The sequence below is a fragment of the Canis lupus genome, chromosome 16, assembly GCF_048164855.1.
Source record: "Canis lupus baileyi chromosome 16, mCanLup2.hap1, whole genome shotgun sequence".
Lineage (NCBI taxonomy): Eukaryota > Metazoa > Chordata > Mammalia > Carnivora > Canidae > Canis > Canis lupus.
This window is the reverse complement of record NC_132853.1, coordinates 38411040-38437011: the sequence shown is the minus strand read 5'-3', so window position 1 is coordinate 38437011 and position 25972 is coordinate 38411040. Positions and strand designations below refer to the sequence as shown.

General features: G+C 39.0%; 1 protein-coding gene across 3 annotated transcripts in view; it reads left to right on the top strand.

The window, feature by feature from the left end:
- Positions 1–25972, top strand: part of IKZF3 (IKAROS family zinc finger 3) — a 91040-nt gene that overhangs the window by 57138 nt on the left and 7930 nt on the right. Inside the window, exons 4-7 of one of the 3 annotated variants that reach the window (XM_072780415.1) lie at positions 2448–2708; positions 3624–3791; positions 6186–6302; positions 15263–15379. In XM_072780415.1, coding sequence (XP_072636516.1) covers positions 2448–2708; positions 3624–3791; positions 6186–6302; positions 15263–15379 — 663 coding nt within the window. Of the gene's footprint in view, positions 1–2447; positions 2709–3623; positions 3792–6185; positions 6303–14498; positions 15147–15262; positions 15380–25972 lie in introns of those variants that run through there. The other 2 variants (XM_072780416.1, XM_072780417.1) reach the window with 2 other exon arrangements.

Here is a 25972-nt window from a genome sequence, read left to right as displayed (position 1 = left end):
TTAGGCTCCCTGCATGGAGCCTGCGTCTTTCTCCCTCTACTTCTGTCTCTGCCTCTCTCTCTCTGTCTCTCATGAATAAATAAAATATTTTAAAAATAAAAAAAGGAGTAAGACTCCAAAGACAAAAACAACTGAGGAATTCTTGGTCCATTAATACCAAAGGACTTTCCTAATATTCTGTCCATATGTCTCTTATGCTTTCCCTTAGGGTTCTGTATCTCAAATACCATCTTCCATGTTCTACAGCTAAATCCTAAGGGACAAAAACCAAGATTTTTCTCTTGAGCCAGGTTGGTATAGCATTTGAGTTCTAGGTCAAGCCCATTAAAGCCAAAATCCTGAGGGAAGGAGCAACCCTCTTTTGTCCTGTGTTTTCAGAAAGACCCAACATACTGATCTTCCTAGTTTTTGTTGTCATTGTCCATGGAATGGCCCGAATCTATTCATGTTAACATTTTATAACCAAAATGAAAAGGATCTTTTTTCTACTGGCCCCTGTCTGCTGTTTTTTGGTTTTTAGTAGCTGAAGTTTTCCGTTGAGGTTCTTTTAAAACGCCTACATGCAAACTGAAGAGCACTCAAGCTTTGGTGGGATATCACCCACAGCTGGAGTGCTGGAGGAAGGGAGGAGGGTACAAACCTCAGGTGCATCCTTCTCTTAAATTTTTTAAACAAAACCACTTAAGCAAACAAATTCCATCTGAAAGTAGGTGAGAATCTATCCAAAGAGCGAAGGGAATGAACCTCTTTCCATATAGGAAATGGATATGGATTCATATGTGACCCAGATACATTGAATTGGCAAATTTGAGACATGTTGGACTGATCCTGCAGCCCTACATCTCTTCTAATCAAACAGTGAAAGGCTATGAACCATGAACCGTGGTGAGAAGCAGAGGAACAGTGTTGCAGCAATGGCTCCTCGGTTGGTGGTTAGGCCCTGTCTTGCTCTATTAAGCAAACACAGTTAATATAGATAAAAGGTAACCTTGATAGAAGTGAAAATTGAAACTTGAGTTGAAGGTAGCAAGCCAGGCACAGCTGCAGTTGTACTTCCTCCTATGTGGCAACAGGAGCTGCACTTACTGGTATTTTTTGGAAGGGATACAATTTTTTTAAATATCTTTTCTTCAGTGTGTTTTGGTTTTTAATGTCTACACCACTGATGGGAGAGTGGAATATGTTACTAAGAAGCCACCTAGGCTTTCTGCATCTAATGTGTGAGGTCAGATCCAAGTTCAGTATTCTAATCATACATCTGCTATTAATTGGCTGTGTAACCTTGGACAAATCACCAAAAAGATCTCTGGTGGTAGATTTTTCTTATCTGAAAAACCAAAGGGTTGAATTAGATGATCCCTTCAAGCCCTAAAATTCCACTGATTTATGATTCCTTATGAGGAAGCATAACTTCCAATTTCTAAGAATAAATGTTGGGAAAAATATGCATTTATACAGTTTATTTTATATCTGAAAAATCCCTTGCAATATCTGTCATGATTTTATCAGGCAAATATTTAGATGTTATTAGTGTCACTATGTAAATTTGCCTTCTTCACTGTTTATGTTCTTCAGCTTAAGAGTGTTGCAACTCTTTTTAAGATAGTACCTGGTCAGCGAACTCAATTGGATCAGTCCCTCCTCTCCTGTCTAGTCCTATGGTTCTAGGATCTTGAGTTTCACCCTCCCTAACATAGGTATAGGTGTGCTTCCCCTTGCTTAGGTTGAACTCCATTTACCTGTGTCAATGAAAGTGACTCCTTAGAAGATTATGTTAAAGAATTACTTCTCCTTTTATCTTTCTCAACAGTATTTCACTAGTATGGCCAGCTTCCTCTCTATACAATGTTGTCTCATTATCAGTTCCAAGAGAAACAGAGATAAGACTCATTTTAGCAGTGCATATACATGGAAGGGGAAGAGGCAAAGCATGGCTTAAAATCAGAAAAACCATATTAACTATACAACTCCCACTCTTAGTGGCTTAAATTGAATGCATTTGAAGGATTAAAACAGTATTTTCTTCTTGAAACTGAAGAACTCCACCATCTTGCCTTTTAACTGCAGCCACCAAAAAAGGTACTAAATCTGAGCACCTATCTTCTCCCCCAGTACTGGAGAAGACTTGCTCAAAATGTTTTTTTTTTTTTTTTCATGGTTGCTTTGATCAGTCACTGCTAAATCCATTCTCTCTCATTTTCTGGATGGTCTAAAACACTGTCATCTATTTGTGTGTGTGTGTGTGTGTGTGTGTGTGTTTCCACTGACTGTGGTTCTGAATTCAAATAATGAGTGCTCATCCTAATGGTGTTTTCTTGTTTTGTAGATGTACAATATTATGTTAGCTTCATTTGATATTTAATTTCAGTTGAGAGTCTCTCTCTCTGAGCTGTTTTGATAGCTCCAAATACAATCATTGTTCATTTCTTTCATTTTCTTCCCTGCAGATGATTCAATGAAAGTGAAAGATGAATACAGTGAAAGGGATGAGAATATTTTAAAGCCAGAGCCCATGGGAAATGCAGAAGAGCCTGAAATTCCATATAGCTATTCAAGAGAATATAATGAATATGAAAATGTTAAGCTGGAAAGACATGTTGTCTCATATGACAGTAGCAGGCCAACCAGTGGCAAGATGAATTGCGATGTGTGTGGATTATCCTGCATTAGCTTCAATGTCTTAATGGTTCATAAGCGGAGCCATACTGGTAAATAGTTTCCTTTATCCATTCTTCTGAAAACTGTTCTAATGCAGCCATGTGAGAAATGAAATGGTAGAATTTGGATGACTTTTGATTACTTTCATTGATTTTTGCTATAATTCTGATGTATCTCGCCCTCTCTGCATTTTCATTTACCCAGTGATTTTTATTCCTGCTTTTCTATGCGCTTGGCAAACATTGAAAATGCCATGAATAAAAACACTGTAGTAAGGGCCATGTTCTAGGTCAATCAAATATTTTTCTTCAGTTAATAAGTAGGAGTTGAATTGTGTGATATGCTTCTTAAGCATCATTCATACATTTTTACATAACTTTTTAAAAAGCAGACCTTCTTATTATATTGGGTTCAAATTTAATAGGTAAAAGGATATAGTTTTTATTACCAGTTTAAAAATTTTATCTTCAGACAATAAACAGTCATAGAAATGCATACAAACACAACAGTTCCACTGAGACCAATAGATTCCATCTGACATCTGATATGAAAACTTTAAAAAAGAAGCATTTCTGGCTCCTCCATGCCTTAATAGGATTTGAGTCTGTGATTCTTTTTTTTTCACATTGAGGTTATATTCAAAAAGAATGCTAAATAATTTTACAAACTTACATCTGGAACACTCCTAGAGCTACTCTTGTTTGGGTTTTTGTTTTGTTTTGTTTTGTTTTCCTCTGATCCAAAACGATACCTAAAATGGCCTTGCTAGATGAATGTTTTTTCTCTTCCACAGGGAAGATTCCAGAAGTAAGTCATACACTTGCCTTCAAATACAGCCCCGAGCTGATCCCAATATATGAACAGATACTGTCTAAAAGATGAGCTTTTGCCATAGGCATCTAATCTGTGCATATACTTTGCCACTTGCTCGGTGATCAGAAGTCTCCTTTTTGTCCTTTTTAAAGGTGAACGCCCATTCCAGTGTAATCAGTGTGGGGCATCTTTTACTCAGAAAGGTAACCTCCTCCGCCACATTAAACTGCACACAGGGGAAAAACCTTTTAAGTGTCACCTCTGCAACTATGCATGCCAGAGAAGAGACGCACTCACAGGTCACCTTAGGACACATTCTGGTAAGTGAGAGCAATGAACATTCCATATCTAGTAAATGTGTGTTCCTCGGTGCCCATTGAGGAAACTAGAAAGAGTTAAGTATGAAGGTTTTAATCTGTCATTCCTGTTCTGAAGGGTTACAACAGCAGAGACCTCTAGGGCTAATTACACTTCCATTAAGGCATTAATTGCTCTCCGTCTGGCTCAATGGGGATGATCATCTCCTTACCATCCTTGCTCCCCTAGAGAACCAGACAGTCAGACTGGAAGAGCTTGCCCTATAAAAATGCCTTTTAAATTTTTGTAAAAAAATTATAGTCATCAGTATTTTCTTATGGTAAGCTTTATTAAGAGATTATTTTCCTAAAAAACACACGGACACACTTTTCATTCAGAAGTCTGGACGAGCAAATGATGCATAGTAAGTTACGTAAAAGTGTAAACTGAGTATAAATCATTACAGGGGGTTCCTTTTTGGCCATTCTGGGCTAAAACTTTTTTTAAATTGAGATATAATTGACAATATAACATTGTATTGGTCTTAGGTGTAACATGACTAAATTTCTTAAACCTGACTTTCTTCTTGATCAGCCTATTTATTTTTAATCTTTAGAAGATGAGCAGCAAAAGAATTCATTAAAAAAAGAAAATTATGTTCGATCTTGATGTTTTCACTCTTTATTTAGCCAAGGAAGATAATAAAACTTTTTTCAACATTTAGAATTTCCCTCCTAGAAAAATAAAACTGAGTTTATTTTCAAATTTGGGACCTCATGTTCTTGATGTTATCTGACAAACTTTTAATTGAAGAAAAAAAAAGGTTTGTTTTTATGTCAATCCATGTACTGCTTTGACTAAAACCCAGCCCCAAACCCACAACTGGTCACAATTCAGAGACTAAGGATTAAACAAGTCAGCCCCAGCGAAACCCACCATGAGAGATCATAGGTGGTAAGAGAAGGGTTTCTTTTACAGCTCATTGTTCAAAGTAATGAATTAAGGATGATTTCGGCCCAAAAAATTAGTTCTCTTCTGCTGCTTTTTTTCAAGTAAGATCCAAACATAGTGATAATTTTTTAGATAGATTCTAGAGGACCCCAAATTTATGCATAAAACCTAATAATTTTAGCCCTAGCAAACCTGCATTTATTTTAATTTGAGATTCCAGTAAGATCTTTTAGTGCTTTAAGTCCCAAAACTCTGTTTTAAACAGAGCAACAGGATCAGAAAATAAAAGCCTCAGTTCCTAAAATTCTGACATATTCATAGGGTACATTCTATCAACAAATCAGGAAGATCAGCCCTGCCCACAAAATTGAGTTATTACTTTAATTAGCTCTGTTTTTATTGATTTAGTCCAGACTTTGCTATAGCCACTTGGCAAGGATATGCTAAATGTATCCACATATGTCAATGCTCTGAAAGGCCATCAGTTTCTGGCTGAATGGCTAAGTCCCAGCATTCTTTACTTACAACTAGATAGATGTCACAAAATAAGGGATCTCTTTCTATTTCATTTTTAAGCCACACTAACCTCCTTGAAGAATGAAATGGCCCTATATTTTTTCCTAAAGAAACAACAGTGGAGGCTCCGGGATGGCTAAGTGGTTGAGCTCTGCATTTGGCTCAGGTCGTGTTCCCAGGGTCCTGGGATTGAGTCCCACATCAGGCTCCCCGCAGGGGGCCTACTTCTCCCTTTGCCTATGTCTCTTCCTCTCTCTCTATGTCTCTCGTGAATAAATGAATACATAATCAAAAAAAGAAAGAAAGAGAGAGAGAGAGAGAGAGAAAAGAAAGAAAGAAAGAAAGAAAGAAAGAAAGAAAGAAAGAAAGAAAGAAAGAAAGAAAGAAAAAGAAAGAAGAAACCACAATGGATCTGCAACCAAAATACTCTGCTCAATGACAGTCATTAAATCCAAATCCTTTCTTTCTTTCTTTCTTTCTTTCTTTCTTTCTTTCTTTCTTTCTTTCTTTCTTTTTTTTTTTTTTTAAGATTTATTTATTTATTTTCAAGGGGGAGAGCAGAGGAAGAGGGAGAGAGAATCTCAAGCAAACTCCTTACTGAGGGTGGAGCCTGACTCAGGGCTTGATCCCACAACACTGAGATCATGATCTGAGTTGAAATCAAGAGTCACTTAACTGACTGAGCCATCTGGGCGCCCCAATCCAAATCCTTTTATATGTGAAAGGAGACTGTTCTTTCAAAGAAAACTCTAACATAACAATCAATTTAAGACTATTATCTTATTTCAGTTTATTAAATTTAAAAGTAATATAGATGCAAAAGGATCCATATATCCTGGCTTCTCTTAGCAGCCTCATTCCTAAAGGACAGTTTGCACAGAGCCGTAAGACACCATTTGTTCTGTAACCCCTGAGGGTCATTGAATGCCCCTCTTGTGTTCTCCTTATAGTTGAGAAACCCTATAAATGTGAGTTTTGTGGAAGAAGTTATAAGCAGAGAAGCTCCCTTGAGGAGCACAAGGAACGCTGTCGTACATTTCTTCAGAGCACAGACCTCGGTGAGACTGGTGAGTTCATGCAACACTCATTTTACACACATGTAGTGAGTATCTACTCTTCTAGGTGGTGGGATTCAGTAGTAGTAAAATTAAAAAAAAAAAATCTTCCCTCACAGTTAACATTTTAATGGGGAAAGACAGACCATAAGCAAAGTAAATAAGTAACATATACAGTGTATTAGAAGGTAGTAAGTACCATTAAGCAAAATGAAGCAGGTATTGAGGGCAGAAGGTGAGTCAGAGAGGTGACATTTTAACAGACTTACAGATAATTAGGAAAACAAGGGCAAAAGCCCTGGGTCTTGAGTTTGAAGAAGTATAAATTGTCCTATGTGGTTGGAGCATAGTAGGTAAGGGAATATGACACCAGAAAGGAAATGGGAAACCAGATCTTATCAAGCCTTGTTGGCCATTATAAGGCTGGCTTTAACTCTTAGTGAAATTGAAGATCTTCAAAGGGTTTTGAACTGAGGTGACATGATTAGACTTCTCATTCTAGAACAATCACCCTTTTAAATCATTTCCTATTGAGAAGAGATTGAATTTGCAGCAAGATTGGGAATTGGAGAGTCCAGTTAGAAAACCATCACAATAATTCAAGTGGGAAAAAATTGTGTCTTAAAGGTAGAGCCAACAGGATTTCGTAACAGATTGACATGGGATTTGATGAAGAATGCAGTTGCCATTCCCTGAAAGATCAATTGAGAGCAGAGCAGGTGGAGGGGTGGCTAAGGCAGAATCAGTTAAAACTACAAGGATTTTATTTGCCCAAGGGCCCCAAATCATATACTTACCTACTCATATGATTTATTGTGATGCTTATCTTTGGCTTTGATAATTTCATATTTTATTCAGTGTTTTGAATTATATGCCTAAGGGCAATTGGTTGAAACACTAGATGCCTTTCCATATATCAATCGTGATTTTATTTCCTTCACATTCTTCAGTTAAAACAGCATGAAACCTCTTTGTGTCACATCTTTGCAGTTGTACTCTGTCCCATCCTGTTGACCATCATCCTGGTTCTACAGTTTGGGTTGTCCGACATTTTTATTTGGTTAATTGAACCAATTGCATATTCAGAGTATCAAATCCTCAGAGGATTTGGTGTTTGCCAGCAGTAGGTGGAATTGAATGATTTGAACGTTCTAAAACAGAAAGATTACAAAAATATGACCGAAATAATGTGAAATTCAGGAAAAATGGAGTGGAAATCATTAGTAGCTTAACTGTACCTATTTTGAGCGAGAGGAAACTTTTGTTTTAGATAAAGCCTATTTTATGGTGTTAGGAGCTGGCCAACTGAATTCCGTTGGTTTGCACTGCTTCTGCTTTTTATCCTGATGGCATCTTTTGTTTTATCAAGGAGTTGGATTTCCTCCTTATTTCTAAAGAGAAATGTTTACAACAGACAGAGCTCTTGCTGTGAGACATTCCCAGGTTATGAAAATCTATTATATTCCAAATAGAATTATTAATATTTAAAGCTAGAAGGTTAAAGAGAGCATCTAATCCTACCACCTCATTTTAGAGGTGAGGAAATTGAAACTCATAAAAAATTCAGTGACTTACTTAAAAATCACTAGAATTTTTGTTGTTTTCATGATTAGCTATATTTCTTTTTTTTTCAAAAATTCATTGCAGTATAATTCACTTACCATAAAATTTACCTTTTAAAGTATACAATTCAATAGTTTTTAATACATTCATAAAGTTATACAACCATCACCACTAATTCCATTAGATTTTCATCACCATAAAAAGAAACCTTGAAACTTAAAAAAAAAAAAAAAAAAAAAAAAGAAACCTTGTGCCCATTAGCAGTCATCCCCTGTTCCTCTTCTCTTCAGCCCCTGGCAGCCACGGATCTATTCTGTTTCTATGGATTCGCCTATTCTGAACATTTCACATAAATAGAATCATGCAATATGTGGCCTTTTATGTCTGACGTCTTTCACTTAGCGTAATGTTTTCAGGGTTCATCCTTGTTATACATGTATCAGGACTTCATTCCTTTTTATGGCCAAATAATATTTCATTATATGGATTTACTAGCTTTAAAACAAATCTGTTCATCAGTTAATAGACATTTGGTTTTTTTCCACTTTGAGAAAATATGGCTTGATCAGCTATTTTTTTAAGGTTATATATTATCTGGTCAGCCAAAGAAGTATAGTAGCACACATACTAATAGACACACACATATGCATATATGTATGTCTTGATTCTCTTGGAAGTAGGGGAAAAATCAGTACACTATCCTCTGTGAGTAGTAAATTCAAAATTATTGATTTTAAAGTAAAGTTACCACCTTATTTCCCATCTGCATAACCTTTTTTAGGAATTTCAAATTAGGAAAGTATCAAAGAAATATTTTAGCTATCTTCAGTGGTTTCAGGTGATTCAGGAAATGCTGAAATACAGAGACTGAGTTAATTTGCATTTCATAGGGTGGTTTGATGGATGCATTCAACAACATACTTGAAGTCTCAGCAAAAAAATAAAGGGTTAACTAAGTCAGCAAGTTTTTATTTTTTTGCTTAAAACATTTTACAAAAAATATTTTGTAATGGTGGTTTCATGTTATAAAATGTATAAAGTCACAGTTTAATCAAGTGTAATAAAAACTGCATATCAGTCAATATATTACTTTTGTATTTCAAATAGCTTCCATGATTTTTCCTGAAATCTAAAATGTAAAGAATGTGGGTTTTAGTTTATTTCTTTTTTAGTAATCTCTACAGCCAATATGGGTCTCTAACTTACAACCTGAGACCAAAAGCCACGGGTTCTTACAAGTGAGCCAGCCAGGTGCCCCCAAAATGTAAAGAATATTTAATCCACACAAGCCAGGGATCCCTGGGTGGCGCAGTGTTTTGGCGCCTACCTTTGGCCCAGGGCGCGATCCTGGAGACCCGGGATTGAATCCCACGTCGGGCTCCCGGTGCATGGAGCCTGCTTCTCCCTCTGCCTGTGTCTCTGCCTCTCTCTCTCTCTCTGTGTGACTATCATAAGTAAAATAAATAAATAAATAAATAAATAAATAATCAATCAATCAATCAATCCACACAAGCCAATCCTTTAATTTTTGTCACTGCTCCCTATATGGTTTTCATTTGTTTCTTTCTTAAAATTGGGAGTCCCAGTCTAGATATCATGTTCCAGTCTGAACCTGACCAACATAGTATCACCAGTGGTATATCTTATTCCTTCATCCCTAGCTTTTAAAGTGATGGTACGCCATTGCTACTATGGATGTGGCCCTTTATTCATCAAGTGCTTATTATAAATTGAAGTGCAGCCTAACATAAGACCCAAGCTTTGAGTAAGCGGATCTTCATGGAAGCAGGACAGAAAAGAAGGCTTGGACTAGACACCAGTCTACAAAAGAATGCCATATTGGGTAACAGGACTTACATATAGCCTTACTAGTCACTTTTCTTTTAGTCAGATAGCATTTGTTGGATTCTCTATGTGCTAGAGCTGTTTGTAAAAATGAGAGTTTAGCCCCTACCCTTGGAGAACTAATAGTCCAACAAGGCAATGGGCACTTGATCTGCTAATATATTACCAAGGTCTAAGAGAGACACATGTGATATTGTTGCTTCAGTCCAAGTTTCTATACCAGACCTCATAAATGATGTCATCAAGATACTCCAATTCTGCTGTCTTAATGGTGTGTATATGAAAAGAAGAATAAAGGGGGATCCCTGGGTGGCTCAGTGGTTTAGCTCCTGCCTTCGGCCCAGGGCGTGATCCTGGAGTCCCAAGATTGAGTCCCATGTCAGGCTCCCTGCATGGAGCCTGCTTCTCCCTCTGCTTGTGTCTCTGCCTCTCTCTCTCTCTCTCTCTCTCTATCTCTATCTCTCTCTATCTCTATCTCTATCTCTATCTCTCATGAATAAATAAATAAAATCTTAAAAAAAAAAAACGAAGAAGAAGAAGAAATAGAGAAGAACACAGATTTCGTTTTCTCATTAGCTTGATCTTTATTCCGGAAAGGGACTAATACCTGGCATAGAGATTCATTTAGCCTCATTTCATGCAAATTATGAGTACTTGGAGTGGGACGTATTTTTGTATGACAAGTTCTAACAATAACAAGATTTTTAAAGTAATTGGATAATTATATTTATTTATGAATCTTCAAGTCTCAACTTTTAATCTTCATACTCATTGTTTCAGCTGAGCCAATACAAGCATGAGAATTTTTTAATGAACTTACATTTTTGCCAAGTAGCAGACCAACAAAAAAGTTTAAAGTGTTTTAAAAGTTGATCTTTCCAACTGATTTTTCTTAAAAAGTGATACTATCTTACAGGTAGTATTTATTCTACTTGCTCCAAAAGGCAACAATTTTATGTAACTTTTTTGTTAGAAGCTGCCTCAGTCTTTGATAGCAATCTTTTGTTAGACAATTCTTGTTACACAATAACACCTCTATGTTCCACTGTCCATTAGCTACCACTGACCACACCAGAGAAGAGACAGGAAGCAATGCCTCTTAGTTGAGCTCCATTTAACACTTCATGAAAGATTCTGAACAAACAAAAACACAACCAATTACATAGTTAAATCTGCAGTTACTTTGAGAAAGAAATTGCATCATGGAAATAGTTAACTGAAAACCAGACAATTAAGACTTGTATGGAGATTAAAGGTTGAAACTTGTTCTGTAATTATGACTTCATATTAGTTTTATTATTTATATCTTCAACATTTCTTTAAAATCATTTTGCTAATGAAAATTGGTATACCCACTATGTAGCAGGCAAGTGACATGAAGGGGAATTGATCCAGAATTACAGCCCTCTTGTGCTCACTCAGGAACCAAGTGTATAAATTGCTCTTTGCCACTATCCCATATTCCCCCACACCCACCCCTTGCAACATTAAACTGCCAAACACCACCCAGGAACGGATTTCCTATTTCATCATTTAAACCCATTATCTTGTCCCCTTACTATCTTGCCAAACTGGTTTCCCTCCACTTACATTTTTGAGACATGATGTGGCAAGATAACAAGTCTAGACTATATAAACAGACAGTTGGGTCTTCAAGTTGAAGCAGAGGACCAAAAAGCAGTGGTCCTCTTTGTTAGCTTTTTAGAGTACCTGAACCTGTAATCCTGAAGAGATCCTCTAACCCCAGAGCATTTCTTTGTGTTTTAAAGGGTGCCCATGTAGTGGTATTATGCAGCAAACTGTCCAACAACTACAAGGCAAAAGACCAACAGTTTGGGGGAAAAAGGAGTACATACAGCACATTCTATTGAAGTTGGAGCTTTTGCCTAACTTGCCCATTAGAAATCGGTTAACTCAGTAAAGATGAGCTTAATCTCTAGAGTGTGTTTACATGTCCATTGATGGTTGGGATCTTGGAGTTGATATTTTGAGTGAACAAGCCAGGGATGCAGAGTGAGAGTGGGGGGAAACCTTCAGAGGATTTTGTTGGCTCTAACCAGAGTTGTGGAGATGGGAAAGTTTCCACCCATGCCCCCAATTATCTGTCCAGCCAAACACTTCAGAATGTTATCTTTTTTAAATGTCAGGCATTTAGCCACTGTTTTACAGAGTAAGATTTATCTAGAAATGACTGTCAAGACCGGCTTGGTGAGTAACCAGGGATAAAAGGTGATATTATCTCGGAAGGTTGCCATTTAGTGACATGCCCTCATTACATTATTTAGGTCATGTATCCCCGCTCTAGCATCCTCCCAAATATAGAGGATATTGAGTACGTATCCTCAGAAAGCTGCTCGTGGTAACTGATAGTGAGTTGGTAAAATGTAGATAGTAACTGTGGAGAGCTGAACAGGAAAGTAGGCTGGTGACATAATGCCTGAGGTGAGTCCTGGGGCTGAAGGGATAGATCTCTGGGGGATGATTGGCCCACTAGAGGAGTGACTGAAGAGGCCAATATGAATGAATAGTGGTAAAATGGGGCTGGAGTTAAAAATTCCCCCTGGACTGTTTTGCATTCTCGTTTTGCTGTAAATCTTTCTAATAATAATACAATGTTGGGGGTGGGGAGGAGCCTGGGGGGTGGGGGGAGCAGCTGTTTACCTGGATTTAATCCTCTCAAAGTTGCTCAAACCAGAATGACTGTCCCCAATGAAAGTACCGCTTAACTCCCCCTCAGATGCTTCTAAGAAAAAGCCTCCTTGTAACAGCCTCAGGAACTGATTTCAAATCCCAGAGCTTTGTCTTTCATCTCTCTGCTCTTGGGGCTCCGGGTAGTGCCACATCTGGTGGTGGTTTGTGTGAAAGGAAATAATATATATAATAGTTTCCTGTTTGGTCATTTAAACCTATCCCTGTGCTGGACAGAATTTGACCCACTTCACTCAATAGCACAGTGTCCTGTCGCTAACATGCCCATTATTTACAACAGCTGGTCAGCCAGTGATAGTGCTTTACCACCAGCCCCAAAGCTGCCCAGGCCCCTTATTCTGACCCTTATTGTTTTCATTTACACAAATAGTATTATTAATAACTGAAACCGAAGGCTGGGACTTATTTCTTTGGAGCATATAATTATGTTTGACAAGAAACTCCCAAAGTCTAGTAAATACAGTCATCGTCCTCTTAATCCTTTTTGGAGCTAGATTTCATTTTATTCCTGAATTTTAAAAGCCTTGAGCTTTATAATTTATTGTGTAATGACTGGAAACACAGACAAAAACATGCTAATAATAAAATGAAACATATTTAACATTTTGATTTCTCTTTTTCTAATTTGGCTTTGGTTTTTGTGCCCTGACCATACTTGACAGTCTTGTCCTGGAGGTTTTTCTCTTATTTCCTTGCAGAAGTGGCCAGTTTTCTTCTCTCTGGGTATTTCAATTTGTGGTACCGAATGTCTGAGAGGACTATGGAATTTGTGACATTCTTTCTGTATATTAGACTCTCTTCATACAGCAAACTCCTTTACAGAATGAGCACTGACCATCCCTAAATCTCTGCATATATTTTGGGGGAAAAAATCTGTTCTACAGCCATCCCTTGCTTTTAACTCAATCTCTTAAGCTAATTTCAGTTTCTTCTTCCTTAGAGACATTAGAAATATATGGATATATCATTTTAGTTTGGACCTCCTGAAATGTTTGTGATAAAACAGAGAGCAATGTTTGTAGTAACACAATATGAATGTGTGGGACAGGAGTGAGCAAACTGTGACCCTTGGGCCAAACATAGCCAGCAGACTGTGTATGTACACAGGTGTTTTTACATTTTTAAAGGGTGGTGGTTGGATGAAGAAACCAAAGAATATGTGACAGAGACTCTATGTGTCCTACAAAGTTTAAAATATTTACTATCTGGTCCTTTGCAGAACAGTTTGCTAATCTGTAGCTTGGGTCAGCATCATGTGTTCAAGCTTGGGTCAGCATCATGTGTTCAAGCTTAAAGTCTTATATTTAGAGCAGTTGGTATCTCTTTGATCTTTAGGCTTGGACTCTTATTGACGACGGCCTACTGTACCAGGGTAAATTATACTTTATTTATTCCAGTGTACTGTTTAGTTGACTAGACATTAGTCCTAAGTATATATTCTAGTGGTTTTTAATTCTGACTGCATTTTAAAATCATCTGGATGGGATCCCTGGGTGGCGCAGCGGTCTGGCGCCTGCCTTTGGCCCCGGGCGCGATCCTGGAGACCCGGGATTGAATCCCACGTCGGGCTCCCGGTGCATGGAGCCTGCTTCTCCCTCTGCCTGTGTCTCTGCCTGTGTGTGTGTGTGTGTGTGTGTGTGTGACTATCATAAAAAAAAAAAAAAAGCTCACTAAAAAATAAATAAAAAATAAATAAATAAAATCTTCTGGAGAGGGGATCCCTGGGTGGCTCAGCAGTTTGGTGCCTGCCTTCGGCCTAGGGGGTGATCCTGGAGTCCCGGGATCAAGTCCCACATCAGGCTCCCTGCATGGGGCCTGCTTCTCCCTCTGCCTGTGTCTCTGCGCCTCTCTCTCTCTCTCTCTCTCTGTCTCTCATGAATAAATAAAATCTTTATAAAAAAAATCACCTGGAGAGCTTTAAAAGTACTGTGGCCTGGCCACCTGTACCAGAGATCCTGGTTTCAGGATCTGAAGGAGAACCTGGGCATAAGTGTTTCCTACATTCACTTCAGCTAATTCTAATGTACAGGCAGGTCTGAGAACTACAGGCCTACACCACTTAAAGGTCTATTTGTGGATTAACAACTAATCCATATTCTTAGGCAGTTTTTATTCACATTGTTCATTAGAAATATAAAGATGTATTATACAAATTGCTCTTTAATTTCAAGACAGAAGTGTTGCTCAGGGAAATTTTAACTGAGACAAGTTTGAAATGTGAGGAACATATGAAACAGATAATGCAGAGCCCAGAGAAATAGAATTTAAGAGATAGGAACTGAAAGGAGCATGCTGGAAGAAAAGAAAAGAAAAGAAAAAAACCACTCAGAATTTCAATACACAAATCACTGAGTAGATTTCTTGCTGTCTGGGTAAGTGTATCTATTTTCAAAAGTGCTATTAACATAAACAGAGCAGTAAATCTGGGGCACCATACTTTTTTTTTTTTTTTTTAAGTTGTTAAGAAGAATTATATCAGTCTGCAGGTGTCACACGCAGTTACTCAGAATCAGAAAGAAGGCTGATCGGGGGTTAGAAGATCTTCATCTATCTATCTTTTTGCAACCAACCACGTCCAGGCTGTTTATTTAATACTTCCTCTTGCTAATGAAGATACTGGTTGGGGATGGGTCGGGCTTTCCCATCTCAGCATAAGACTGCAAGATTTGAACGTGCCCTGGTGCTGGCTTCACTGACCACAGCAGGTACCCCAGGCAAGAATCTGAGCAGTAATAACAGGTAACGACAGAGTGTACATCAGACCTCTGACACTTTTCCTTCCAGTTTATTTCCTTTCCTCCCTCATTTATCACCATGTTCTTTTCCCTCTTCTTTTTTACATTTTTCCAAACCAGCAAGTGCGGAGGCAAGACACATCAAAGCAGAGATGGGAAGTGAAAGAGCTCTCGTTCTGGACAGATTAGCAAGCAATGTGGCAAAACGAAAAAGCTCAATGCCTCAGAAATTCATTGGTAAGAATACGACCCTTTTTCCTGCTGTTGTTAGCAGATAGTTTAAATGAGATAACATAGGATGTTTATATATTACACAGGCCCTTAATCTCTGTTAAAATTAGGTAATTCGTTTTCCATTGTACACTTTTATTCTTTGTGCTTCATTTTGATAGCTAGAGCAAATAGAATAAAATCTTTTAACTGAATAATCTTAACTCCTAAAGATGGGAGTATTTGATATCCAATTTCCTAAATGGAGTTGGTGTTAAAAATGCTGTTCCTTCCTCTTTATTCTGAATGACATATGTTGCATGAGAGAGTTTATGCAATTGACACCAGTAAGATGTTTGAGATAACATTTTTGTAACCTTTTGTAATTATATTTTACAAGTTGGTTCCGTAATCATGCCCCAACTTTTTTCATGTTCTAAAACTTATTGCCATACTTTCTTGAATTTAATTGAGGATAGGCTTTAAGAGAAAGTTGAAAAATTAGATATTTAAATAACAAAGCTAGATTCAATCATTTGTCTTAAGGGAGTTAATTTTTATGCCATCGGTTTTCACATTGTCAAACAATGCAACAGAATGAGACGGCTAAGAAAGAATTATGTTAAGTGTTAGGATTGCTGAATGGCAGAGATGTTTTGCCCAGCTCTTCCAGATGTTTACATAAATGTGACCATCGTATTTAAAATAGATTTATATTTGTGAAGGGGACAGTTGAATTGAATGCATCAGTTTTGCTATAAATTGAAATTTGGTGATATTGAACAAAAATAGTTATCACACGAAAATAGACCTCCCTTAACACCAGCAGAATTTTTAAAAAACTGCCAATCTGTTTTTCCAAAGATACTTGCTATTGATGTCTTACTACAGTCCTTTTGTGCTTGGTTCTTTTCAGTACAGATATTAAGTACCTGCCTGGTTTTTAAACCTGGTTAAATTTTATTCTGGTCTACATCATTTTTGTACAGGCAGGTATTTTATGTGAATTATAGAGACATATTGAAAGAACTCATATATTTCAAAATTACCTAGCTTGGCATTTATGTTTATTTAAGTGTTTATGCCTTATTTTTTTTATTTTGATTAGCTGAAAAGTTTTCATATCCTTTTAATCACTTCAAGAATTGTGTCAGACTAAATTAAGTTGGTGCATTTCAGTTTAGAGAGATACACCCCTCCTACCCCCCACCCCTGTTACCATCTTCCTTTGTGAGAAATGTCAGGGAGCATGTAGTGGCCTCCATGTGGAGTTTAGGAACAGTGGATCAAATGTGATTCCAAGACATGATTTTAAGACATTGCTCATATTATCTTTTGAGCTTGACTGCTGTGAAGAAGTTCTGACTGGAGTCAGAACAAAGGAAAGTAGAGGTTGTTATTCTATGAGTGTAATTTACTTTGTAATTTAATTTGGGGAAAGTTTTGACTCTAGAAATGGCTGTACTTGGTGTGGAGAGGGACATGGGGAGAAATAGGCAAAGAAAAAAATGTAAAATGACTCAATTTCAATCCAATTATGGTCAAGGCGTTTTGGTCTAAGAGAACTTACATATGAGAGAAGGTGCTTGGTCCTTGTAGCTGCCCTACACCTACAGTTGAGCTAAAACCCTCCTTAATATAATAAAACCTGCTTTGGTATTTTTGTGGGTTTCAGAAAACATGTTTCCTATGTCCAAGTCCTTGCCATTCTGCTTGGTGCATTGGGGATCTGTTCCATTTGCTACCCTTGTAACCAGGGGATTTTTACTCCATTTCCAGACTGAGGAGAGATGCTTGTAGGTGCTGATTTCTCTCATCTTCTGAACCATCATGTTCATTCTATCCTGGAATCAGGAAACCCAGTAGAGTTAGCTCTTGATTTGAGCTGAGGTAGCAACTTCGAGGCTTCAGGGCTCTGAATAACTGGGGGAAATTTTGTTTGGTAAATTGTGGTATAGCGCAGTAGGAAGAACACTGGATTTGAAGCCAAATGACCCAGGTTCCGATTCTAGCTCAGTCATTTCTTAACCGTGTGTGTTTAGACAAATCACATAACCTTTCTGGGCCTCTGTTTACTCATCTGTGAAATGAGGAGACTGAATAGGTGATGAGGTGATTGGGAAGGTCCCTCCCAGCTCTATCATTCTACAAGTCTGCAAGATGAATTAGCAGAGGCTGCAATTATGAATACCACTTTGTGTTTTTAAGCCCATATGTGTAGATTCAGATAACGGTTTTCTCAAGACTATACAGACAAGGTGTTTATGTTATGAACCATGTCATATATTTTAGTTGTTTTTGTTTTAGGAAGGTGTGGTTAAATGAGAATCTATAAAACAGCTACATTAGCCCAACATTCATCTGTTTTACTGAGGGCGTTACTCCTTGTTCATTTGTTCTTTCCCCTGTTCATTGGTCGGGAAATGGGGACAGTGCTTCCTGCCATGCCCATGATCTTGTTCCTGAGCCCTGTTCTAAACTTCTAGCATTAGCTTATATCCCGAACCTTCCTTTTAGAGATTGTTTTTAAATAAAGGAAACCCCTTGAGTCATTTAATGGAGTCAACTTTTTTGATAGAAAACAGCAATACTGGGGAGAGAAAAGGAACATTTTGACACTGCAGTGTATGGGATAAAGTGCTGCAAAACATACGGGGCTAATGTTTTCCCTCCTCTTCTCGCCTGTCTCCTATATTTCCTCTCCAAGGCACCTTTTTCTGAAAAGATTCAGCTGCCAGGGAAATGGCAAAGGGTAAAGTGTGAAGGAAGAATGAGTCACTCTCTTTAATCCTTGCTGACAGTTGCACAGCACTCAGACCAACCTTGGCTTCCCTGACCTCTTGAACTATGAGGGTAAAGGTGAAATTATACCATCAGGTCAACCTGTTACTTTCCCAGAAGGCTAAAGAGAATTACCAGTAGGTAGCTTTTTTCATAAATTAGAGATGAATTGAGGAAGAGGGACAAGATTGGGTTAAGTCTAACTGCACTTATTTTTTTTAAGATTTTATTATTTATTTGAGAGAGAGAATGCAAGAGAGAGCATGAGCTGGGCGAGAGGCAGATAGATGGAGAGGGAGAGGCCTTCTCCCTTGGAGCAGGAAGCCCTATGTAGGGCCGGATCCCAGGACCCTAAGATCATGACCTGAGCCAAAGGCAGAAGCTTAACTGGCTGAGTCACCCAGGTGCCCTCTAAGTGCATTTAGAAACACAGAAACATGCCTTTGTTGAAAAGTAAGAATAAAATTAAATTCCCCACATAGAAGAAAAATAAAGCCATTTTTCCTAATTCTCCAAGAAATTTTGTTTTGTTCTCTGTATTTAGGACATAAATTGACACGCATTCATTAGATGTCGGCATCTTTACATCATCAAAATAGTTCTTCGTTGCTCTTTTCGAAGGACACAACGGCTTACTTTTAGCACCTAGCCTTTTAAGAGTTGTCCTTTTCTGCATCTTATTCTTCTGTTATAAACTTGTTTGACTAGACTTCTAACTAGGCCATCTTCAAATACTTGGCTCAAAATAGAGGCCAGATTTCTCTCCTGGAGGGAGGAGGAAAATGACTACATTTCTGCATATTTCTTTTTCTGATTTTCATTCTTTCTCCAAAAACAGATGTGTTATTCCAACCAAAGTGGTTACCATAGCATCTCCTTATTATTTTTAATTTTATGTATTATTTTATTAAAGGAAGTTTTTATGTTGAAAAGAACATGAAAAAAGATCTCACTCACCCGTGGTAAACATGTTTAGTGAGGTTTTGACACTTCAACAAACACCATCGATTCTCCCTGTGAAGTAACTAATGAGAAATTGTCTGCTTTGGTTAACAGAGCTACAGGAAGCAGATTGAATACCCATTTCTAACAGCAAAACGTATCTTCTCCCACTCCTTCTCAAAGGGCTGAAATCTATAATCCTATAAGTATTACAGAATCCTAGCATATTAGAACTTGAAGAGATATCAGGAATACACAGCAAAGTTCTTGTCCCAAGGAAGAAGGGAGGATGGAGAGATGAAGAGATACAGCTAGTGGGTGACAGAGCAGAGTCAGGACTGGGACCTTGTAACGCACTGCCATCCAAGGTCCAATAGTGGAGCCAAAGCCTCCTTCCCTGGAGGTCCCCCTGAGCAGTGGGGTCATGTGTGCTGCACCAGGTCTTTGGATAGGGAGGAGTGTAGTCAATGTAAGCTGGTGGAAGAAAAAGCCCCTGAAGAAGGGCAGTTATTCTCCCTCAGGAGTGTGTTTTCTTGAGAGAATAAGTCTTCCCCTGGGGCACCTGGGTGGCTCAGTGGTTGAGCACCTGCCTTCAGCTCAGGGTGTGATCCTGGAGTCTTGGGATCGAGTCCCGCATCGGGCTCCCCATAGGGAGTCTACTTCTCCCTCTGCCTATGTCTCTGTGCCTCTCTCTCTCTCTCTCTCTCTCTCTCTGTCTCTCATGAATAAATAAATAAAATCTTTTTTTTTATTAAATAAATAAAATCTTTTAAAAAAGTCTTCCACTGGTGACTCCGTCAGGACCGATGACATCCAAATAGCACCTCTCACAAAGGACAGGGCTTCTGCAGCAACAAAACATGGTCTCCAACTCAATTTTCCTCTCCTCCACCCCCCACCCCATGGCTATCTCTGTGTTTGCTCCCCTTCCTGCCTGTTCTATGGCTCCCTTCTACTTTCCTCCTCCTGGAAGTAATGTTATTCACTTTAGTCTCATTGAGCTTGAGATCAGAGCCATTACCTCACAGATATTTCATTTAACCTCCTTACTTGCCCCTCCCTCCTTTTATCGAACATGTGCTTGCAGTAAGAGTAAGCAATAATACACATGGGATATGGTAGGAAGGTAGGGCAAGTACATTTCAGTGACTTGCAGAAACATAAAACCTGAACATTGCTCATCACCCCTCATGATGCCTATAATAGTGGAAATGTGTTATCTTTCTAAAGTTCAAATCATCCCCCCTTCAAAAAACCCTTTCAATGGCTTCCCATTGGAATAAAATCTGAACCACCCAGGTGTTCTGAGCCTTGTACAATCTGTCTCCAAGTTACCTTTTCTAATTTTATCATTTCAGCCAAGTGATCTTTTAATTCAGCCACAGTGAACTACTCACACTTCTATGTAATACTTTCCCTCTTGTATGTAATCGTTATGTCCATGCTGTCTGCCTGGAATGCCCTCCCTCACATCTGCCTTTGAAAGTACACATGGGGGATCCCTGGGTGGCGCAGCGGTTTGGCCCAGGGCGCAATTCTGGAGACCCGGGATCGAGTCCCACGTCAGGCTCCCGGTGCATGGAGCCTGCTTCTCCCTCTGCCTATGTCTCTGCCTCTCTCTCTCTCTCTGTGTGACTATCATAAATAAATAAAAATTTTTTAAAAATTAGAAAGTATACATGGTTAGGGTGCCTAGGTGGCACAGTCTATTAGGCATCCACCTGTTGGTTGCAGCTTGGGACCTGATCTCAGGTTGTAAGATGGAGCCCTGAGTAGGGCTCCATGTTCAGCAAGGAGTCTGCTTGGGATTCTCTCTCCTTCTCCCTCTGCAACTCCGTTCTCTCTCTCTCTCTCTCAAATAAATAAATACATTTTTAAATTTTTTAAAGAGATTTTATTTATTTGAGAAAGAGAGGGAGAGAGCAAGAGTAGGGGTAGGGGGAGAGGGAGAGGAAGAAGCAGACCCCCTGCTGAGCAGGAAGCCCAACATGGGGCTCTATCCCAGGATCCTGAAATCATGACCTGACCCAAAAGACGCCTAACTGAGCCAGCAGGCACCCCAATAAATAAATCTTTTTTTAAAAAAGTGTATGTGGTCTACATTCCCATAGTCTCCTGAATTCTCTCTCTGCTCTGTTCTTCCTCTGTACTCAGGCAAGTTTAACAGTTTTGGGATGCCTGAGTGGTTCAGTGGTTGAGCGTCTGCCTTCGGCTCAGGGCATGATCCCTGGGTTCCAGGATATAGTCCCACATCAGGCTCCCTGCAAGGAGCCTGCTTCTCCCTCTATGTCTCTGTCTCTGTCTCTCTCTCTGTGTCTCTCATGAATAAATAAATAAAATCTTTAAAAAAAAGTTTAAGTTTTTTGTGATGTGTAGAACTGTCTTCACCACCATCACTGTCACAGTTTTTTGTAATATATAGAACTGTCTTCACCACCATCACTTACAAGCAGACTTCAAAAAAAAAAAAAAGTTAATATTTGTCCCGCATTACATGGCATATTGAGAAGCTGTCCATATTTTTCTCTCTTCACTTTCTTGACTACTCTATACTTTGTTCTACCACATAGCGTTCGGGGTACTAATTTGCAATGAAATTGTATAAATGCTGCATCTCCTGGACTGCAATTATATTTGTACTCCTCAAAGTACCTAACGTGATTTGAGGCTAATAATAATAATAATAATAATAAAAGATATAAGTCCACTTGGGTGGCTCAGTCGGTTAAGCATCTGCCTTTGGCTCAGGTCACAATCTTGGGGTTGTGGGATCAAGCCCCACATGAGGCTCTCTGCTCAGGAGGGAATCTGCTTCTCACTCTCACTCTCCCTCTGTACTCTCCCTCTCTCTCAAGTAAATAAAAAAAAAAAAATCTACCACTTATTGAGTGCTTACATATGCCAGGCATTCTGTTAAGCACTTACAGACATCACAACCCTGTGCATCATAAATACTTCTTGAATGCACGGTGCTGGTCCATATGGAACAAAGCATAGTTGCTTGTCCACTGCTTATGGGGACCATCCCAGCAGAGAATCTGAAGTCACTGCCAGTGGTGGGATTGTGCAGCCATGGGCAAGGTAGCAGTCAGGAAACAATAATTTATGCTCAAACACAGGGGTGCCTGGGTGGCCCAGTCAGTTAAGCATCTGACTCTTGATTTCAGCTCAGGTCATGATCTCAGAGTTGCGGAATCAAGCCCCATGTGGGATCAAGCCCCACCCAGTGTGGAGTCTGCTTAAGACCCTTTCTCTCCTCTCTCTACACCTTTCCCTCCCTATTCCAAAATAAATAAATAAATAAATAAATAAATAAATAAATAAATAATAAAATCTTAAAAAAAAAAAAAAAAAGCTCAGACACAGGCAGATATATATGGGCCCTTAGATTACAACTTAGTTCTCCATTTACCAACTTAAGCAGCCTTGACAAGTTAACCTGTTTGTAGGTTAGGTTATTCATCTGAGTAAGAGGTGCTAATTCATCTTAGGCAAATGAGAGAATATGCAAAAAGTAGCTAGGACTGCACTGAGTACATAATAAAGGCTCAATAAATAGGAGCTATTTTTATGAGTATTATATATAAGGCACAGTGCTAGGTAGTGTGAAGTATAAAAACCAGAGGTAAACATTAGAGTGGTGGATCTTGTCACTTGACCCCAGAAGCAGAGGTCTGAATCCACGTGTTCAGTTAAGGTCCCTTTTAGCTCTAAGTGGTGATTCTGTACTTTGAAGTTGGCACTCAAAAGACAACAACCAGGGGCACCTGGGTGGCTCAGTGGTTGACAGTCTGCCTTTGGCTCGGGTTGTGACCCCGGGGTCCTGGGATTGAGTTCCCTATGGGGAGCCTGCTTCTCCCTCTGCCTATGTCTCTGCCTCTCTGTGTGTGTCTCTCATGAATAAATAAATAAAATCTTAAGAAAAAAAAAAAAAAGACAACACCCATATATACCCTCACCACATTGCAGCAATTCAAGTCAGGCGGCTGCTTGGTTTAGAATTTCCAAAGTCTAGGGATTCACACCTTTAAAAAAGAAGCACAGGTAAGGAATGGCCCTGGTTCCTAAACTCAGGACTTGCTTTTGCCAGTTGTACTTTCATCAGAAGGAAACCTCTAATTCAGCCTGAAGCTGCTATCATTAATCATTCAAAGGTGTGGTACGATTTTGACTACAAGCTGGACTAGAGGCTCCGTGCAGGTTTGGGAGAAGTTATACGCTTGTGGTTTGACTAACCTTTTTTATGAGTATGTTACTAAAGAAACGTGAGCTGTTGGCTTTTCAATTACTGTAGCTAACCCCTTCTGGGTTTCATACACATTGAGTCATCGTGTCTACAGGTGACTGATAATCATCTGTACTACTCAAGTTACCGTAACTCGGAGATGAGGGGATCTGATGATTGCAGGTTGCGTGCACGTGAAGATCTGAGGCTCTCCTGTCTTCACAATGAACAATGGTCTGCCTTAACCACAGAACTCAGTCACATATTTCCACTCATCCAGGGGTGTATTTTCCTCTTACTGTTTTGCCTCTTACAACTTTAGCACTCAGCTCTGTTCTGACATGTGCTGCAGGTGGTAGAGACTGTGAAACTGTAGGCCTAGTTCAGTAAAGCAAACTCTTGGGAGAAAAGATAAAAACAGAATTTGTGATGTGCCTGTCCTACCCCCAGAAACCTTCTGGAACCTCTCTGTAAAAAGATAAAAAGATTCTCAGGGACCCCCTGGTATTTGAGGAGTGGAGTAGAGCCAGCCACACTGGAAAATCATCAATGACCTTGAAAAGGTCAAGAAACCAAAGTTCACAATTTCTGTGTCATTTTCAGAGGAATGAATTTGTGCCCTTAGCTGACTTTCATGTTCTCAGCCTCACTCTTTCAAATAGCTTTTTTTTTTTTTCCCTTCAAATAGCTTTGATCAAAGATTTATACAATCTGGAAGTTTAAAATAAAAACCACTGATGACTTTGGCACATGTCTAATTTCCTGTTGCTTTTTATTGAGTTGCTAAGGCAGGGTGTTTGCAGATTTTTTCTCTCAGGTATTTGTCTAGAAACTATCAGGTTGGCCTTAAGGTAGTAGGGATGCAAGACAAATCCATCTTATTCAATTAGATCTTCTAGCTGGTCTTTCAGGCTCCAATTCCTTGCTGTTCTGGTCTTACATTTTGCTGTTCCATTAATATTCTGAAAATAACATTTTGTCACAAGCCTCCCTTGTTCAAGGGCATGAAGCAGTTTGCTCTTTGTTCAAATCCAAATCCTGTGGTTGGTCATTCAGAATGTCTATCTTTTGGTTCCTCTGTGTATTAACATTTTTTCAATAACTCCCCCAAATGTGGGATGCAAAGTGCCAGGAGACCCATAGGGCAAGAAAATTATTTCATTTTTTAGTTCTCTGTCATTCTTGCTGATTATTCCAAGGGAAAAGTTTTTTGTTTTTTTGGTTTTTTTTTTTTTATGAAAAGATTTAGATTTAATTTTATGTTAGTCTTCTTTCATACAAATCTCACATTTGGTAATCTCTGTTTTTGACAAAGAGAGGGGATCTTTGTTTCCAAGTAGTCACAGTATCTGATCAAAACTTGATCGCTCTGTTTCCTTGTTTTTATTTTTCACAGTTAACCTTCTATTTGTGGTGCGTGAGTCTAGCCTTCTGTTTATATTAGTGATAGAAAGTTTACCTAAAAAGCAAATTCAGGGCAGCCTGGGTGGCTCAGTGGTTTAGCACCGCCTTCAGCACAGGGCGTGATCCTGGAGTCCCGGGATTGAGTCCCATGTCAGGCTACCTGCATGGAGCCTGCTTCTCCCTCTGCCTATGTCTCTGTCTCTGTCTCTCTCTCTCTCTCTCTCTCTGTGTTTCTCATGAATAAAGAAATAAAATCTTTAAAAATAATAAAAAGCAAATTAATTTTAGAGACATAAAAAGAGAGAGAGAAAAAAGAAAATTCGAGCTGATTCCAACAAAACAAAAAGCCCTAACATTTACTGGGTGCTTTCTATGTACCAGGCATTGTTCCAAGCACTTCCCAATGACCCTGGGAGGTAGATACAATTATAATCCCTGTTACACATGAGGATACGGAGCCATAGACATGTCAAGTAACTTGCCCAAGGTCATGCAAACAGTAACTGATGAGCCAGCATCAGTCCATCTGATCCAAGAACTCATGCACTCAACCACAACACTACCCTGAGATGTCAGTGTTGCAGAATGTGAAGGATGAGTGAAGTTTGAGAAATGCTATATTTCATACTTCCTGATATAGCTACACCCAGACTCTTTTACTCTTCCCTGTTTCTGTCCAGTAGTAGTAGTAGTAGTAGTAGTAGTAGTAGTAGTAGTAGAAGTAGTCCCACTTCTCTGCCTTCAGGTTGCTCCTCCCTCTTATCAGGATGTCTCATCTACCTCTTGGAAAAATCTAAGTTGTACCAGTTCATCAAGACCCTTCTTGGGATGCCTGGGTGGCTCAGTGGTTGAGCGTCTGCCTTTGGCTTGGGGCATGATCCCAGGATCTAGTCCCACATCGGACTCCCTGTGAGTAGCCTGCTTCTCCCTCTGCCTATGTCTCTGCCTCTCTCTGTGTGTCTCTCATGAATAAATAAATAAAATCTTTATTTTTTTAAAGATTTATTTATTTAGAGAGAGAGGCAGAGACACAGGCAGAGGGAGAAGCAGGCTCCATGCAGGCAGCCTGACGTGGGACTCAATCCCGGCTCCCCAGGATCATACCTGGGCTGCAGGCGATGCTAAACCACTGCGCCACAGGGGCTGCCCTGAATAAAATCTTTAAAAAAAAAAAAAAAAAAAAAACCCTTCTCAAAATCTGGGTTTTCCAAGAATGCTTTCCCTGCCCCAGGTACTCCTGAATTTTATGATTTCCTTAACACTTAAAT